Raw genomic sequence first — 18648 nt, forward strand, 5'->3', positions numbered from 1 at the left:
GTCACAATTTTCAAGAATTCTGTCCTTCTAACTCAACTTCCGGATTACTGCTGATATATCTGGCTTTCCTAAAATGTATTCTGTTCAAAAACGGCTTTCCTCTTTTTCAAACAGTCTCTATAGCATTTCTACTCAAACTGTTGTTTACTCTTCATCATTTTTTGTGTTGTGAAAACTTCACTGGAAAGTTTAAATTCTTTTCAAGTCACTGGAATAGCTTTGAGTGAAGATTCTTTAACTTCAGCCATTTCTAGAAACATTAATTCTTGAATAGTCATTTTACCTTCATAAATGTTAATTTACAGGTCTAATCCATTTAAAAGATTACCATAGTTTTAGTAAGACATTAATTTTTCAATTGGAATACATTGATGTGGACAGAACAAAATTGTGTTGTGCTGGAAGACAGTTGCTTAAGCAATAACTGCCTTACTGCCACAGTGCACTGCAGAATTATGAGCATAATGTATCTGCGCAGTTAACCTTATCACTTAAACCCAAGAGCTTGCTTTTGTATGGAAGCATTTATTTTGCATAAAAATATAAGAATGGTATGAATTTGTTGCCAGAATCGGTTACTAAATATTTACCACATCTGACATCCCAGCATGTGGGGCTAGAATTAATGTTAGATTGCTTAGTCTGTCAATTCCACATCCTGTCCTGATCTGCTTTAGATCCTGATCTAGCTTTGGATGTGCATTTGGTTAATGCATTGTGTTTGGTTACAAAGTGATGAAGGGGATATTCCTAGAGTACATTTAAATAAATGCATAGTGAAATTAGGCTGGATTCAATTGGCAATTGTCTGATGTACTGCACCCTCTGTGTTTAATCACCTTTGAATGTGTAATATATAAAATTTAGAACATAGATGGAGACCTTATAGAATTTCTGTGTCTTGACAAATATGTATTTACAGTGGACCTTCCTGAAATTCAGTTTTTCATATGCTTTGCTTGCCTTTACTGCATTATAGTGGCTTAACCCTATTCCAAATATGAGTTATTTCTCTGTAGAGCCAAGGACCAGTCTGGTGAATGCCAAGATATTGTGTGCATATGTGGGTATATATCCACAGAAATGCATTAATAAACAGCCTGTATGTAAAAAAAATTAATGTTATCTTTCAAAAATCAAGTTTTATAAACTTTAATAAACTTCAGATGCATTTTAGCTTTTCAGTTGTTTCCTGGATGACCTTTGAAGTCATGCATTTTTATATAAAACAAAGATATATTGCTATATCTGAAATAGTATGAATATATATTTCCTATTTAAATAATAGGTTCACTACAGAGAGCAGCCTGGCAAAGCTACTGCTGTGAGTGTCACTCCTGAGATAGAGAGAGTCAGGAAGAATCAAGATAATATCAGCTCGGCAAGTTGTTTGAATCTTTTTGTCATTCAGATTTTTCAGTCACTGTAGAAATATAAACATAGATATGCTTTTCCTTTTACAATTGCTATGTCAAAGAAATCCAACTACATCATTCACTGATGAGATATTGGTTTCATTCTTTGAGGACATGGACTGCATATATGTGCAACAAACATATTCAGGGTTGTCTGGTTATTTTTGCAAAAAAAAGTAAGTGGTTGGGTTGGTGTCAGTATTTTTCGAGGAGAAAGTCAGTAGAGGTTAGGGTTGCCATTCTTTGCAGTAAAGAAAAAAAGGAAATGAGAATTTAACCTCAGTGCAAATATTTGGGTTTTTTTTGTGATTCAAAGCATGGAAGTGTCCATTCCATTCTGTGACATGCCACCTCTGTTAGAGTTGAGTAGTTCTAAATACTAGCAGTTCCACTGCTAAATACTAAAGAGTAAGATAATATCTATTTCTTGGCTTTTATGGTAATAAAATGTAATTGCTATTAAGGTAGTGTAAGAAGCAGGAGATAATTCTATTGAGGACCAAGGAAGAAGTGCAAAAAGCCTGATGAAGTAAAGGAAAAGACCAGTTATATTGCAGTCCGTCCTCAAGACTGAAACAACATCTGTGGCAAAGTCACTGCAGATGGTAAATAGAAGACCTTTCATGCAGAATCACTGTGGCAGAAGACAATTACAAGTGGTGAACACTTGAGAACTGAGTGTAGGAGTGAAAAGTAGGTTGGATTTGTCAGGGAATATGTCCAAGGACAAAGGAATGGAATCTGACATTATAACTGCACATATCTTAATCATGTTCTTAAAATGCTCATGAATATTTACCAAAGTCAATTATTTTTGAGGTGTGTAGTTGAAAGTAAGAGGAAAATGTCACAACAGTTCTAGTCTTCAAATATTTTTTTAATTTGTGAAAATTTAATGTGTTTCACCAAGTGACTCAGGTTGTTGCTGTTTTACAGGGATAAATACTTCTCTATGTTAATGAGAAAGATAAAAATCAACCTATGTTGACTGTAATTATTCTGTCCAGAAAATGCCTTATATTCAAAAGCATATGTAGCTGAATATATTTTGTAAGAGAATTTACTGTTTAATTAAGAAGGCTTTGAAGAATATGCAGTACCATATATTTTTTGTTTCTCATATATTACTTCAAACTTACCTATGAAACACAGACATCTAGATATATATTTTCATGGGTATGCTTTCTTAGCCAATATATAATCTTAAGGAGGGTTAGACAGTTTCAATACATGTTTTTTCTCATCACAAATGCATGTTGAAATAGATTTGCATAACTTATATGAAAAGTAATACTTGGAGTGTGAAGACACAGGTAAATCTAAAATATTAAATAACACAGTACACAGGTTATGGTGTGATGTAGGGGCTAAGAGAGGCCATTGGTAGAAGAATTCAACAAGACAGAAAAAAACCTGTTAGAATACTCACTCCTGAACCAATAAGTAGGATCAGCTACTTTCACTATTTTAGAATTCTGAGTAGGTTTTTTTTCTTATTTTTAACTGATAATTAACCTTATATCTTTACTAGTCTGTAAAATGCCACAAAATAAGCTAATCAGGAGAAATGTGATGTAAGAGATTCAGTATTTACTGATGCACTAAACCCAGAGCACAAACATTTGTTTAGGATACAAAATATTCAGATTCTTCCCAGCCATGTTGCTTTGTGCTGCTAGTAAAGACTGGCTATTGAATGGGAGTTATAAGCCTTCCAAAATATTAATCCTCTTGTAAGACTTGAATTCCCTGGGTTTCTCAGGTAATCCCAATCCCACAGACTCTGTGTCTGTCTTGGTAATAGGAAGGTAGCTTATCATCAGCCATAGAAACATGTTTTAAGGATGTTCTAAGTCACAGTGGTGTTTTCTTAGTATTTATATTATTTTTCAGTTCATAAATGAATGATTTCACTTATGTCACAAATTTCAGCTTTTAAATCAATACTTTATTTTGAGTAAGTGATTGATGGAATAAATGTGCCTTTTGGCCTTACCAATATACAAGGTCAGCTGTATCCTCACTGTGAAATAATTTACTGCCACATGAGTGTAAAGAAAGAAGAGAACTGTTAGGCACTGTGGTTTGGAAAGGTACTGTTGCATGGTGTGATTCTCACCATCCTTCCTACTGTAAACAAAAAAATTCACCTGTGCTGTTGTTGCTGTTTTGCAGGTGAAGTACAGCAGTGATCAGAGGCAGATGAAAGGTAGACGTAGTGTGCTTCTAGACACACCTGAGCTAAGGCATGTCAAAGAAACACAAAACAACATCTCGATGGTAGGGTACTTTCTTCCTGTGACTAGAGCGTTCTAAGGAATGGCACTTGACTTTCACTGGATTTTGCCTTCCATTAATATAGGTAACTAATGAAACTCTCTCCTCAGGTATGGAAGGAATATTTTCTTCTTACGCCTGTAGAGGGAGTGTTTGCTAACTGCATAGGAGTGTCATGAACATTTTCAAAATACTAATAAACAGTTTTCTAACAGTTAAATGTCCGTTCTTTTGGCTTTTTTTCTTTAAAAATGTACACACATTATTTGAGCATCACAATTTCACTGGATTAGGTGACACACTTCACCTTGTGCCTGTGCATGTTCCTGGTTTCTGCGTGACATTGGTTCTTGGAATGAGTTGTTTTGTGTGCATCAGCTTGTGTGAGAATGTTTGTCAATTTAATTAATGGATGATTAAGTTATTTATAATGTAATATGCATAAGCAGCAGTACTACCTTTATAACTCTTACTAATACTGGGGTTTTGTTCCAACACTTGGTGCTGTAACACTTTCTACTCTAATGTCCTTTTTTCTATTATTTTCTTTTAAAGCAGGCAGTTTAGAATAACTTATTCTTTCTAAAAGCCTATTTTTAAAGCCAGCTGACATATGATAAAACAAAAGAGCAAAATATACATTTTGTATGATACTGTGCAAGTAGTCAAAATTATCAGGGGATGAAAATGCTTGAGTGTCGCACTACGACACGAAATAACTCACGCACTCACACTAAGATCAAAAGAGCAAAAGTAACTCTTATTTTTGACTTTGCAATATATAGAATTCCAAAAGTGACAGTGGATTGGAAGATAAAATTGCTACCTCTCTAACTACACTGGTCAAACTAACAGTCTATCAATTCTCTCCTCCCACAAAAAAGAATGCAAAACAATCATTATTTACATGATCAGTGTGTGAGAACTCCAGTAGAACTATGTAAACATCAGAAGGCTTAGAAAACTTTTAAAAGAACTTTAAAACTTTTGAAAGAACAGGGCAACACTTGAATTCTTTAGAACTACTACTGCTGGAATATTTTTAGTGACAGATATATTTGTCTGCATCAATAGACAGCTATCCTGTCTTAGAGAAGAAGGGAATGGACTAGGTGACCTCCTGAGTGAAGGTCTGTTTCATGTTCTGTGTGATAGTAAGATGATGCTTTGCTGCTTAAGCTAGTGCCTAATTCAATGTCAATGGAAAAGAAATGCCAAATTGATAATAAAATATCAGGAAAACCAGTTAAGGTGATAGAAAATACTTGGCTGGCCATCCAGCCTATCTCATGTGTATAACAATTCTGCTATGGTGCCAAGTCAAAGTGTATGAGTGCCTCATAAACCAAACATATATGTATTCCTGCACAGAATAACCATTTGCTGTCAATTGCAACCTGGGGAAAAATGTAATTCTGCTTGTTTTCCTAGGTAAAATATCATGAAGATTTTGAGAAGACAAAGGGCAGAGGCTTCACCCCAGTGGTAGATGATCCTATAACAGAGCGTGTACGAAAAAACACCCAAATTGTGAGTGATGCTGCATATAAAGGTGTGCATCCACATATTGTTGAAATGGATAGAAGACCTGGAATAATTGTTGGTAAGCTGTTAAATACTGTTGTTATTGAAGGCATGGTGGGGAAGATAAAAACCCCTGGTTTTGCTCTCCAGATTCCATTTTCTCTCTTTTTTTCACCATGAAACTTCTGGTTGAACTACAGGTTCCATGTCAGCTTCTAGAGAAGTCATAATGGGAATGAATGGGAGATATATTGTCATTTGCTCTGTAATTTTTTAAAAAAATATATGGATAGTTGTTACTATTACTTTACATTTGAATTTTGACTCTAAAAGGAATGTCAGAATATCTACAATCTTAATTTTACACAGAAGAAAGATGATTAAAACTGATTTTGCAAGCTATCAGTGTTTAAATTTTGCAGGCCAATTTGAAATTTCTCCTTCTGTCAGTCAGTAATTTCTTCAGAATTGCACATAACTATTTACGTTGTGTTTCACAATTTCACACAGCTTTAAAAATATCTCAGGCTGTAATTCATTACTAACTCTTTAGATTGCTGGTAAGCCAGCTACCAGTGTTGAGAAGTGATGTTCTGAAAGATGGTCCAAGATAAGGATGAGTGTTCAAGGGATAGAATATAGATTAGATTTATATGCAAAGTCAAGGTATTGCATAAAGGTATTATTTGGCATAACCATAATGAGCTCTTTTTAAAAATTGAAGTGGATATTTGAAATTGCTGAAAAGTCAGCAAGTCTACTATGGCATACGAAGCAGTAATCCTTTTTTTTTTCTTCTCATTTCTTTTTGTTTTGGTGTGTCCCATTTCTGTTTTTGTGTGCTTTGCAGCCATGTAGACTCCAGAGGATCTGCATACAGAAAAAAACATACTGAGATAGCACTCTGAAATTCTTCATATATAGTGATAACAGTGAGGCTGACTTTAAGTTTGCATCACAAAACCCTGAGAAATTGCAGGTGAAAGGGACTAACTTGTCGGTCACACAGGCCATCCTCCTGCCTAAAGCAAGGTTAACTATGTTATTCCTGGCAGATACTTTTTCAGTCTGTTCCTTAAAGTCTCCAAATAAGTCTCCCACACATAACGAAGTATATTTCTTTCCTTTTTTTTTGCCATCCTTTATGTGTCTGTAGCTATGGTAGCCTTATATGAAAAGAGGTTTCCCAAAAGTATGTGTTAAGAGAGCTCTGCCTGGGGCAGGTGCTGATGATCTTCCATCACTGCTCACTTTCCTAGTTGTGGTGCAGCCAAAGAAAAAGAAAAATGCTTCTGTAAAATTGCAGTGTGAGATTCAGTTTGCAATTTGCTCTTTAGTGTATGCTACAAGCCCCCTGCTCTCTGCTGCATTGCATGTGTGCTGTAGCCCTGTGTAAGAGCCATGTGTGCAATCCCATGTTCAGCAACTGAAGCCTTGCTAGCACAAGCAGATTGGAATGAAGGACATCTCTGAGATAGATTCATGAGCTGTAAGAACTGAAATATATAGTATTATTTATCACCTAAAAATACTCCAGTATCAAAACACGGAAATTCTTAATTTCCCATGCCTGCCAAACAGCAAAAATTGTACAACTACATAAAGGAAAAAGGCTGTGACTATTTCAGCTAATGCTTTTTTTGGAATAAAATTGCAATTATAATATCTACTTGTTTAAAAAGAAGCAGAGCTCCCTGCTCGTGAAATGTCCTTGGCAGCTCAAAAAAAATCTGCAAACTGAAAAACGTACTTAGGACTCTCGTGAGTATTTTTTGTAGCCGTAAATTGTTCAGCCAGTTAGGAAAAGTGTGTCAGAATCCCTCTGGTTGATTTTTAATGTATTATTGGCGAAGCTAGAGCTACTCTTTGAAATGCCTGATTACTAAAATTAATGACACTGCTCTGGCAAATAGGCACTAGTTTTAACCCTACTAAGCCATTCTAAACCCATCAAGATAAATTGATGTTGGTGAGCTTTGGATCTGTTACTACAGAGAAACCACAATTCTCACATGAATATAAGGATATTTTACCTTGGCAAAAGGTACCAGGGATTAAAATTGATTTGTGTTATATATTGCCAAGATTCTATGTATGTTATTTCAGATTACAGAGATGGATAAAATCAATACAAATCAATGACTCTTGCACTGGTGCTGCCATGAAGCCATACTTACAGTTTCACTTACTAAGGCATGATCAAACAGGACAAGCTGGGTGTTCACCAATTCCCCTTCTCCTTCTCATGCCCATCAGTACTTTATGTAGGTGCATAATTTATCTCCATTAGGACTAACACATAGTTTATCAAAAGATTTTGCATTGGCTTTTATTTATCTTGGCAGGAAGGAGTTAGCACTACGCCTCACCTTATGGGAATTGTGGTAGATAATGTGTAATGTGCAATGTACATACACTGAATGTATTCTAAAGCCATGGGATTTATTTTGTTAGCTCTGTCTGTTCTTTCCATTGCATCTAGGCTATTAATCATTTGAAACATGAAATATTTGGGTCCTCACAGTCCTACTTTACCTACAACCCATTATTTAGCTTGGTACCTCTCAAACCAGCAAAAGAACAAAGCTGGGAAGACAGTTTTTTTCCTACTTCCAGTATATGGAGTAAATCTTGCAGCCAGGTCTGCCCAAGAAGAAACTATAGTAAAAATGTGTGATCTGGTAGATTTGTGCTTTGACTGATTATATTTTACATCAAGATTTTAGTTGAAACTGGTTTGAAGAGATTAAAAGATTTATTAATTTTAGACATATCAGATATCATAGAATCATTTAGATTGGCAAAGACTATTAGGACCATCAGATATTACCATTAACCCTGGTCTGTCAAGCCCACCACAAAACCATGTCCTCAAGCATCATGTCAACACATCTTTTAAATATCTCCAGGGATGGTAACTCAGCCACTTCCCTGGGCAGCCTGTTCCAGTGCTCCAGGGATGGTAACTCAGCCACTTTCCTGGGCAGCCTGTTCCAGTGCTTGACACCCTTTCAGTGAAGAATATTTTCCTAATATCCAGTATATAAGCCTCCCCTGGCACACCTGGGGCCATTTTCTTACATCTTGTCACTTGTTATGTGGGAGAAGAGATCTATTCCCACATCACTACAACCTCCTTTCAGGCAGTTGTAGAAAATGATAAGGTAGCCCTGAGCCTCCTTTTCTCCAGGCTAAACACCCCCAGCTGCCTCAGCTTCTCATCAGATTTGTGCTCTAGATGCTTCCCCAGGTCCATTGCCCTTCTCTGGACTCTCTCCAGCACCTCAATGTCCTTTTGGAATTGAGGGGCCCAGAACTGAACCCAGGATTTGAGGTGTGGCCTCACCAATGCTGAGTACAGGGTTATGGTCACTGCCCTGGTGCTGCTGGCCACGCTGGTGCTGATCCAGGCCAGGATGCCATTGGCCTTTTGGCCACCTGGGCACACACTGGCACAGGGAATTGCTTGTTAAGTTCAAGAGTGGACATAATTTTATCATATGGTAGATGTGTACAATGCAGATTTCTGCAGCTGAATTTGTCGCCTTAGTTATTTTTTTGATTATTAATTAAGAATGCTAGATACTTTTGAGTTTACATGAATTAAGCAATTAGTAGAAATTTATTTTGGATGAGCTATAGCCCTGATTATTCTTCTTATGTTGACATGATCTCTGCTGTATATTCAAAGGAGAGTCTGTAGTGTCTCTGTCAGCTGTGGAGCTGTGTACTGCCAGCTGTCAGCTATAGGGATATACGCTGCAGCATCTCCACACATGCGGATACTCCTGGTGAACTGGGGAAATAATCTTATACCTCTGGTGATTTTGGTTCTGCTCCTGGAAGAGAACTCTAATATGTTTATTTAGACTTAAGAACATATTATGGTCATGTTTAGAAAATGCAGAAAAATTAGGAGCAAAAGTCTCCTTAAGGTAATGTTAGTGCTTAAAATGAATACACTAGGTTCTTTTAAGCAGGAAATTAAGCTTTCTGATCTCTTCAGGTGAATATCTAGGTATTTTGGTTAATTTCTAGATGAAGGAAATTGATTGCTGATTGTTAAAGCTCATTCCTTTCATGCTTTTACTTCCTTTTTTGTTTGTCTGTCTTATACTTTCTGTGCTGTGGAAAAAGATCTTAAAGTTTGGCGCACAGATCCCGGCTCCATCTTCGACATTGATCCTCTGGAGGACAATATTCAGTCTAGGAGTCTGCATATGCTTTCTGGTATTGCTTATATCCTGACTTCTCCCCAGTTCAGCTTTTCATGTTTGTGAAATTAAGGTGATACTGTAAATTTTCAGGTCAATATGCCAGCCATATGTTTTATAAGCATACTTGCATATATATATATATATATATTTATAACTGTTGTAGTTTAAAAGCAGTATTTTATAGGAGATGTGGAGATAAGAAATAGTGAAATAAATCTTATCTTAAACAAGTCATTCATGCCACTTACAAGTAGCCATTTAAAAAGCATTGACCTACTTTGTCCCTGCTATAAGTAGAATTTTCAAATAGTTGGACCTTATAAAATTTATAGAAAGTGACCTATTTACAAAATTGATTTATTTTCCATGCACATTTTGCCTATATGGCACATAACATTATGCTTTGTTCAATTATTTTCAACTCCAAGGTGTTCATAATTTTAGGATACATAGAAAAGAAGAGAAAGCAATGTAATAACAGGGAGTGGGTTTTGGCTTTACAAGTTTATTGATACTTTTCCTGCATAGGAGTGTTTATTGTGAATGTTTAATTTTTCACATGCATTTCCTTTGCTACTTTGGAACTTTTAAATATTCTTTTGAGCGACATACAACTGTATTTCTACATGCACTTGTATGCATGCTGGGATAAAGGAATAATTTGATTTTCCACTGGAAATTTTTGTATTCTTCATCTTTATCCCTTCCCTTTCTGGTATCTTAATACCACCTTCCATTTCTGCTATTCTTTTAAAGCAAAGAAAAAGCTTAGTTGTATTAGATTTTGAAGCAAGCGTTGGAACTAATGGTGCTCAAAATGGAAACAAATTGCAAAGAATTTACTTTTCTCTAATTTTACTGCCATCAGTGTATGAATAGCGATGTTAGCAGTGGTGGGGTTTATGTTGCTGGTTGTCTTTGCACTTCCATCATCTATTTACTGTGATATTCTTTATTTCTTTCTACCTTTGTAGAAAGAGCAAGCCGTTACAGTAAGCAGTATTTACATTCTACCAGTCTGGGGGATTATAAATCAGATGGCTCTGACACGAACCCCACCTTTTCTTACTGCAGTGAGATAACAAGGCCATCTGATGAAGGAGGTACCCTTTATTCCCACCTTGTTTCACTAACGACACTGTTGCAGTGTGTTGAGATTTCACAGGCCTGTATTAACTCCATATCCTTGTGTAGTCACAAGTAGAAACTTTGTAAGCTATTGCCTGATTGACAAAGAAAGTAAAGCAAGACTGCGCAGTTTCTGCGTGCCATACCATTCTATTGTGAATTCTCTTTCACAGTTTTGGTAATGCTGTTGGCTCCAAAGCCCTGTTAACTCCTATTTACAGTGCTTTAAAGAAACTGTGTTGTGCTTTCGCAAAATGTACATGAATCTGGTTTTATTTTTTTCTCCTGAATGACACACTGTAACTGAATGAAATACACCTTTAACCTGAAAAAAGCATATTTACCTTGGGCTTTTCAGTGGGTAAATCAAGTATATAATAGTATTTTAGTGACTAAAGTACTTTTTCCCATATTCAACTATGCAGGTTTTTATGGCTCTCTGTTTTGATCTTTAAAAAAAAATCCAAGGAATTTTATTGTGTTCTCTCTCACATAACTAAATTTTCTCATCCTCTCAGTGGCTTGAGGACCAAGGTTAACATTCATCTGGGAAGTGTATGTAGTCTGTTATGGTTTAACATGGATTAATATTAGAATACTTTGACAAATCTGCATTCTCAGGTATAAACCCACATTGTGTACCTGTTTGATGCTGTTGATTAGAACATAATTTAGGAAAATGATGAATAAGGGTCTAGTCATCCTAGTGGTGTTACAGTATGCACTGGACTTGAGTGATGAATTGAAAATATTCTGAATCATTGCATTCTAATTAGATAGTTTTTAAAATAGTAATTTCTGCTTCTCAGTTGTGAAAAAATGGTGCATTGGAAAGGTTATCCAAAGGGTTACTTTTTTTTTTCTTGTAATAAACCAATTAGTTGCTCACACAACATTAAATTACCCATGCTTTTAGAAGATTTTAAGACATCTTAATTGTGGACTGCACTTGTTCATGTTCGCCCATTCACTGGAGTAATGTGTTACTGTGGAGGTTGGTGCTTATGGAGTCTACCTTCATATGGGTGCTGTGTAAATACATACAAGCAGCTCTGATTAAGAATGGGTGAGGGAGAAGGTGTTCAAACTGAAGTGCTAACTCTGAACAAAGAAAGAAACACATATCTTTGACAGAAATGCCTTTTATCATATCTGGCTATCTTTATTTGGTATTTTAACTATATTCTCATCTCTTTTAATAGATGATAGCAATGATCCACATTTATGTTGTTTTTTCTCTTCCTGTGATGGTGCAAAGTGGCCTTAATAGTCCAGTGCACGTTGTTTGTCTATAGCTGTTCTGATCTTTTCTTTGGAAGTATTCCAAGCCATTTCAACATTGCCAGCTTGATTTGATTTTTAACAGATATTTTTTATTACTTGAGAATAGGAAATGGGCTTTATTTTCCTCGTTGTTCTGGCACTAGTAAGCTTGTTTTTTGTGGCTCTATTTGCATCTATTGTTGTGGTGATGTCTTGAATACATCCTTTCCAAGATCAACATATTTTATCAAGAGGTTGTTTCTGTTTTAACCCAGCTGACCAGCCAGGATTTGAGCATCTGTAGACAGCTCCCATTGCAGGGAAGAAATAAGTGCCACAGCTAAGTAACTGAACATAATCCTAATGATTTACAAGAAAATGCCATTTCTGTGAAAACACTTAGAGACAGCTAGCAGAGGATAGCATCTTTGGCCAAAAATGCCAATCTTTTTCATCCCATTCAAAAGGTCATTTTGCACATAGCCACAAGACAAGTTTGCCCATGACCTTTATACAATGTCTCTTATACCATAAATGAGAACCAAATCCATTTTGGTGAGATTCCATGGCTGTTTCTCATGGAGTTTGTACTCTTAGATCAGCAGAGTTTCTCACTGGCCATTTTTCTATCTGATGGTGTTGCCAACATGAAAGACAGTTGGAGACCTGTAACCAATTTTACAATCTCTGAGTGTCTTTGGCCTTGTCTCATCATATTTCACATATTCCTACATTGTTCAATTGAAAAACTTTATTTTAGATACCTTTACTGATATTGGATACATAATTCAAATCTTCGCCTGCCACAGCTGATGGAATTGTTCCTTAACTACCTCTTCCCAGCCCTTAGCTGGGTCTCTGACTTAATATCAGATGTTAAAGGCTTATTCAGATCTAAATAACTCTCTCTTCTCTTGGGGAGTTTTAGTAATAACAGCACAGGGAAACGACTAACACTGTTCATTAGAATTCTTTCTATTTTATTCCCTGACTGTTATTTTAGATTATGATGTTGAGTTGACCCATGTGTCCTTCTCTACAAAATCAGTAGATTTTTGCATGATGTAAGTCTAGAAAATTCCCTGTTAGAGTATTTTAGAGTATTGCTGGAAAAATTCAATGGGAAACAATTGTTAACAGTTTTCAGCAAGCTGATGCAGTTCATGGGCTTTCATTTTAATCATATTTTTGAAATCACTTTTCAACTTTTTGAGTAATTACTTTCAACTTGGCTAAAAAGGAATAGAATAATTCCTATGATTTCTCTCTTTCAGTCCCGCTTTTAACAGTGATGTTGCAACTTCTCAGGCACAGAACTCATTACTTTTGGAAGGGCTTTTCAGATTTTTTTCTTCAGAAAGAGAGGTTGAGATATATGGATGTCAGATTTATTTTTGCTTATAAAGACAGACGAGGCAGTTTTTTTTTCTCCACAGAACACTAGGAAAAAGCAGCAAAGTTCTGAAGTTTAGGTCTCTCTTGACAACATTCTTTCTGAAAAACATCTCAACTGTTGTGTTTTGGGTTTTTTTTTTAGATTCTTTATAAAGTCTTTTCTGTCTGCTCTGATTTTCCGTACAGCCTTGTACAGTGGTTTTCTCCTAGCTCTTTCCACACTCACTCTCTTGCTTCCCTTCCTTCCCTTTGAGTAAAGTTCTGCCCTGTTAGTTTGCATTCAGGCTCCAGGAAAGAATGATTTGGTTCAATCATCATATGGCTCAACACCTCTGCCAGTCTGGCACTATTTTGGAAAGTCTCTAGTTGAAACCTTCAGGGCTGGTTTTCTCCTCTTTGGCATTTGACCTTTCCTTTTTCTTTTTTTTTCCCTTTGATTTCCTCTTAATGTCCAGTTTGTATGCACATTTTTTTTACTTTTTTGATGCACACCTTTGTCTAGGTGTGTATCAGCATATTGACATGATGCATAAATGTTTTCCTTACCACAGGTTCAGACTTTTTCAGTATAAGTGACCATTTATTTTTATTTTAAATTGTTTGTAGTCTGTAGATGGAGAAAAATAAGAGCTGACTGTCAGTTCATTTTCAGTTATGAATATATTGTTACTCTGGTGGGGAAGAAACATGGTTTCTTGGTTATTTTCTATGTCATCATCATATTATCTTAAAAGATACATAGAAATCAGTCTGTAGGAGATGGAAATCAGTTTTGCAATACTCCCAAAAACACATGTAATGTAGGAAACCTTAGTGGATATTAGGACAGAATTTTCAAGGGCCTTTTGTTGTGTTTTAAACATGAGTGCTGAAATGTCATATCTTTGGCTGGAGCCAGCATGTTACTGGTTGGCTGCATGTGTGCTATTTTCACTTGTCTTCTTTAGCCAGGCTTTTCCAGCTCAGTTCACCTGCTGCCACCAGACAAGTAGTGAGCATAAAGGAGCCTTGATGTGATATGATATTTTAAAGTCTCCCTTTCTTTTTTTTTAATGAAAACAGTCTGGCAGCAACACACAAGTCTCTATCTTTGCCTGGTTAGTTATCTTCTTTTACTCACACTGGCAATCTAGATACACAGATTTTATTATCTACCTTAAAAGTAACCTGTAGGTTACTGTGAGAAAACTGAATTTTTTTCTTAGGTACTTCATTGATATTACATAACAAAAAAGCAAGCCACAAACAATTGGTGCAAACAACCTCTGAGGAATAAATACAGCAAATGGGCATTGCTGTCAATATGACTCCAAAGTCTATGAAGACTGAAGAGAACACAATACTGGGTCTCTTTTTTAAGGTTTTGAAGTCTTTATGTAGCTTGGAGTGGAAGTTTAATCAATGAGAAACAGTAAGTCCTTTTATTTCTCTCTCTCCAGTGGCATGTCATTGTGATATGAACTTCTGAAGAAGAAAGGCTCCAAAACAGCTGAGTCTGCTCCCCTCCCTTCCTTCAGACTCCAGGGGTTATCTTCCTCCTTTCCTCACTGAGGCAGGAGCTCACTGTAGGCCACTAGAAGAACTGCTGTTTGAGCTGCTGTGTGAACACAGCCCTGCACAGAGCAAACACAGACCTTAGGTATTGTTGTGTGTCACTGTCAGCAACCTTGTTCTGTGTACCAGCTCAAGGAGAGGCCTTTTAGTCCTCAGCCTAACACTGACATTTTAAATGTTAATTTCAAGGATGTCTCCTTCTCTTTCCCCAGCACACACCAATATCTGTAACTCTGTATGTAAAATGATTGTTCATGGGATTTGTCTGAGGCTTTGACACTCACACATATACACCACAGAAAATCCTAGAACAAGGAACTTTGCTGTTCATTCTGCTCCTGGTTAGTCTGGTCAGAAGACTACAAACTACTCAGATAAAATAGAGAAAATCCCTCTTTATTTCACACACTGGACCTGCAAATGTTTCCCAGTATGAAGCCAAGGAGTCTCCTTGCACTGGTATAGTGGTCATAACTCTTCTCCTGTGCCAAGAGCTGAATGAAGAAGAGGAACGAAAATCTTGAAAATCCCTTCCTTGATCTGTCTTTCCCATGCATTTTTATAAAAAACCCTCTGGTTCTGAGGTTGGGAAAAATCACCCTTAAGTAAAAGACAAGCTGAAGAAAAAAAGAGGGAACAATGTCTTACTGCTCTTTATGTTGTAATAGAGAGATCTGTCTTCCATGTCCAGGTTCAGGTGTCAGGAGTACAGGGCAGGAATCCTTCACTCTTCTTCGTATTCATATTCAGTTGCTAAGCTCTGCCATTCTGGGGAGGTCAAGCAGAATGGCACAGCAGTTACATTTTCTTCTCTGTCAGTCAGGAGAGGATTGTTCTTTTCTGCTAGGTAGCTGAACTCTGTTTCCACAGTGTTCCCCAGAGTCCGGAAATCAAACATGGCATTCAGAAGGAGAGGAATTGTACAGTTCACGGGAAGAACGGGAGGCATTTGTGTGTGTCTTGTCCCCTTTCAAGTGTGTCAGCAGGCTTCCCTGCCACAGAAGGCTGAGCACATCAAAATGATGCTCTCTGTCTACTCTTGGTAGCTCTTAGTGAGGGTCACATTGATGCTTCTCTAAGACACCAGACTCTTACATCTGTTTCTGACTTTTTTGTATTTCAGACTAGATGGTACTTTGGTTTTCCTTCTTTAACATGCCAGTCTCCAGCAGGTTTGCCAACCTGAAAGCTAACATGTGGGAAAAAAATAGTTTTCTTCCATTCAACAGCATTTTGGTAAAACTGTTTTTTCATCTTGGTAATCAGGTGATTTTCTGTTCTTAAGTGTGTAATGTACTGCAAATGCTTGCAGTCAAATAATAAATAACTTACCCCACAAACTTCTGTGATATTTTTGAACTTAACTAAATAGTTCTCCTGTATGTTATACAGACACAAGTGCATGTATATATTTGCAATCTCTCTGGTGCCACAAATTATTTAGCATGAAGAGCTTTCTTTGTTAAAGAGCTTGCTCTCCAAAAGCAGTGAACTCTGGTCTTCGATTCTCAAATATATTTTTACAGAAATGATACAGTTTCCCTTGTAAAGGTTTGCTGTAACCACATTGTACCCCAAAAGGATGTGGTTTTTCAGGCAGTAAGACAGAGCTCTCTCCCTTCTGAAAATTGCATCTTTCATTTGAAGAAGGTGTGTTCTGCTGTTTTAGCTTCTGCCTCCTGTTTTGCAGTGACTCCTAATATTCAAAGGGCATTTTTTTTTCCTGATTTAAAATAATGTCATTACAGTTAGAGGAGTTCTTGAAAGCAGTGGGAGGCTTCCTGGTGTTAAAAACCTTCTCACCTCTAGATCTGAGGTAAGAAGAAAAAGTAAAGACAAAGTTAGTTGTAAGAATTTAGATTTCAGTTAGAAACAAGTTGAGTATGTTCCCTACAAATGTGCTAATTTCTATTTGTTTGCATGATAAGAGGATTTCTGCTTAATATATAATTTTGTCTCTGAATAATCCATTTAAGCCTTTTAAGCCATGTAAGTATAGGAATCCAGAAAGGCATTGGGGCTACATTTATACACTATCTTGTGCATTATCAGTTTTCTGTCCTAGTCTGGACTATTGGACTTTAAGTGTCCTCTCATGAATGCTTTTTTAATGCAGAACATGAGAGAAATTAGTCCAGAAAATTATATTTCTTTCTTTTCCACCACAAAGAAGTATTAGCTATCTGTAAAACCTGATTTTTTAACATAAAGCTTGAAAATTCATATAGTAATTCAAGTGATTGCTTAGTTAAATTTTGATTAAGGTCTGGTGTAGGGTGCTGGGAATAAAACTAAATACTCCATGCTGGTTAAGATAGAAATTGTTGATTCATCTGAAGGCACATTTTTATTCAGCATGTGTTCACTGTGTTCATGAGTTAATGTTCCAGGGAGAACATACATTTCATACTTACAAAATATTTATGCTTAGACTCCTTATGCCTATCTTTGATTCCCATGCTTCTCTCCCACACTCTTGGCATCTGGCACCATCAAAAGACAATCCTCACACATCCAGGTGGAGGACAATCCAGAAGAGATCTCATTTTTAATTTCTGTAGTATAGCAGCAGTTCAGGGGATCCTTCTGTTTGTTCTGCCTGCTGTCTGAGTTTGATGTTCCCTTTTCCATTAAACAGTTGGTGAGCAGAAAGTGGAAAGGAAGTTTCCAAGTGACTCAGCAGTTGGAAGTGTTAATGGCTCCCTTGGCAAGGAGTTGTTTCAGTTGTTCAGTGTGGTTCCCTTGAGCAGCTTTTGATACACTTCAGAGAATGTTATATCCAGTAGACAATAAATATAATTAGTAAAATTGTGTGCAGTGACATAGATGATCCTCGTTAATGCTATCCTTCCACCATTGTTCAGATTGGTTATTCCCACTATGCAAATGAATCGATGCACAGAAATCAAAGCACAGCTTCTGTGAGAAGAACTTGCAGGCTTCTCTCTCTAATGAACAAGGGCAACAGTAGATGTTCAGTAAATGTAAGAGAATTCAAATTATAATTGAAGGCCTGTGGGTAATGTAACATGTTAACCTTCATTTTACTAAATCTTTCCTTTTGTGAGGAAGCCTAGAGCAAAGCTGTGCCTAGTCACAATTTAAGTAGGAATTGCAGCTTCCTGTGGTACACCATGGCCCCACTAGGACTGAGGATGCCTTGGGCTGGCTTTAAGACATTTTGTGCCTTCATAAATAAAATAATGTAGTTTGGTCTGTGAAGAGAAAAAAGTCAGATTGTACTGCTGTCTCAGCTGAGACATGCTGCAACTTAGGTTGAATGTCAGGCAAAAAAGTCAGGTGGCACTAAGGTCTGTTTGTAACAGACCCTGTGATATGGTTGTGTTCCAGGCACAGAACCAGTGGGGAAATGGGGGCTGTGTACAACTATTGTGGCATAGCAGCTGTTAACAGACACACAGGCTGAACTCCATGGACTGTGCAGCTACCACTGAAGAAAATGCCAAACTAATATTTGTAGTGGTGTCTGAATAAAATGATCTTTTATATTTGAACTGCTAGAAAAATTCCTATGACAATATATAATCTATATAATATATACCCTGTCAGTAATTCTTTTTTCCTCAGGTTACAATAGAGTATTTAATGCATTTAATTTACTTTCATGAGGAAAATGAGTGAATTAAACATCTAGAAAAGATATTGCAGTTGAATATCAAACCATTTTTTTTGTCAGTACATTTAACTGGTTTAGAATATTCTGTGTTCATAATAATAACCCTAAAATTACATTTTTGGATTCAAAACTAGGAACAAATAAGACTCTAGTTTTAGGATTAGAAGCCAAATAGTTTAAGCAATTTTCTCTTTTACAGTGGTGTAGTAAAAATTTCTCAGTGGAATCTGGAAGGGGG

At 36.6% G+C, this 18648-nt stretch overlaps 1 protein-coding gene across 1 annotated transcript in view; it reads left to right on the top strand.

Moving 5' to 3' along the window:
- The window catches only part of LOC128812810 (nebulette-like), an 87061-nt gene that overhangs the window by 52961 nt on the left and 15452 nt on the right, over window positions 1-18648 (top strand). Inside the window, 5 exon segments of the mRNA XM_053987457.1 lie at window positions 1288-1381; window positions 3591-3695; window positions 5124-5295; window positions 9354-9446; window positions 10408-10536. Of these exon segments, the coding sequence (XP_053843432.1) occupies window positions 1288-1381; window positions 3591-3695; window positions 5124-5295; window positions 9354-9446; window positions 10408-10536 (593 nt within the window).

The sequence above is a fragment of the Vidua macroura genome, chromosome 1 (assembly GCF_024509145.1).
Source record: "Vidua macroura isolate BioBank_ID:100142 chromosome 1, ASM2450914v1, whole genome shotgun sequence".
In the NCBI taxonomy this organism is placed as follows: domain Eukaryota; kingdom Metazoa; phylum Chordata; class Aves; order Passeriformes; family Viduidae; genus Vidua; species Vidua macroura.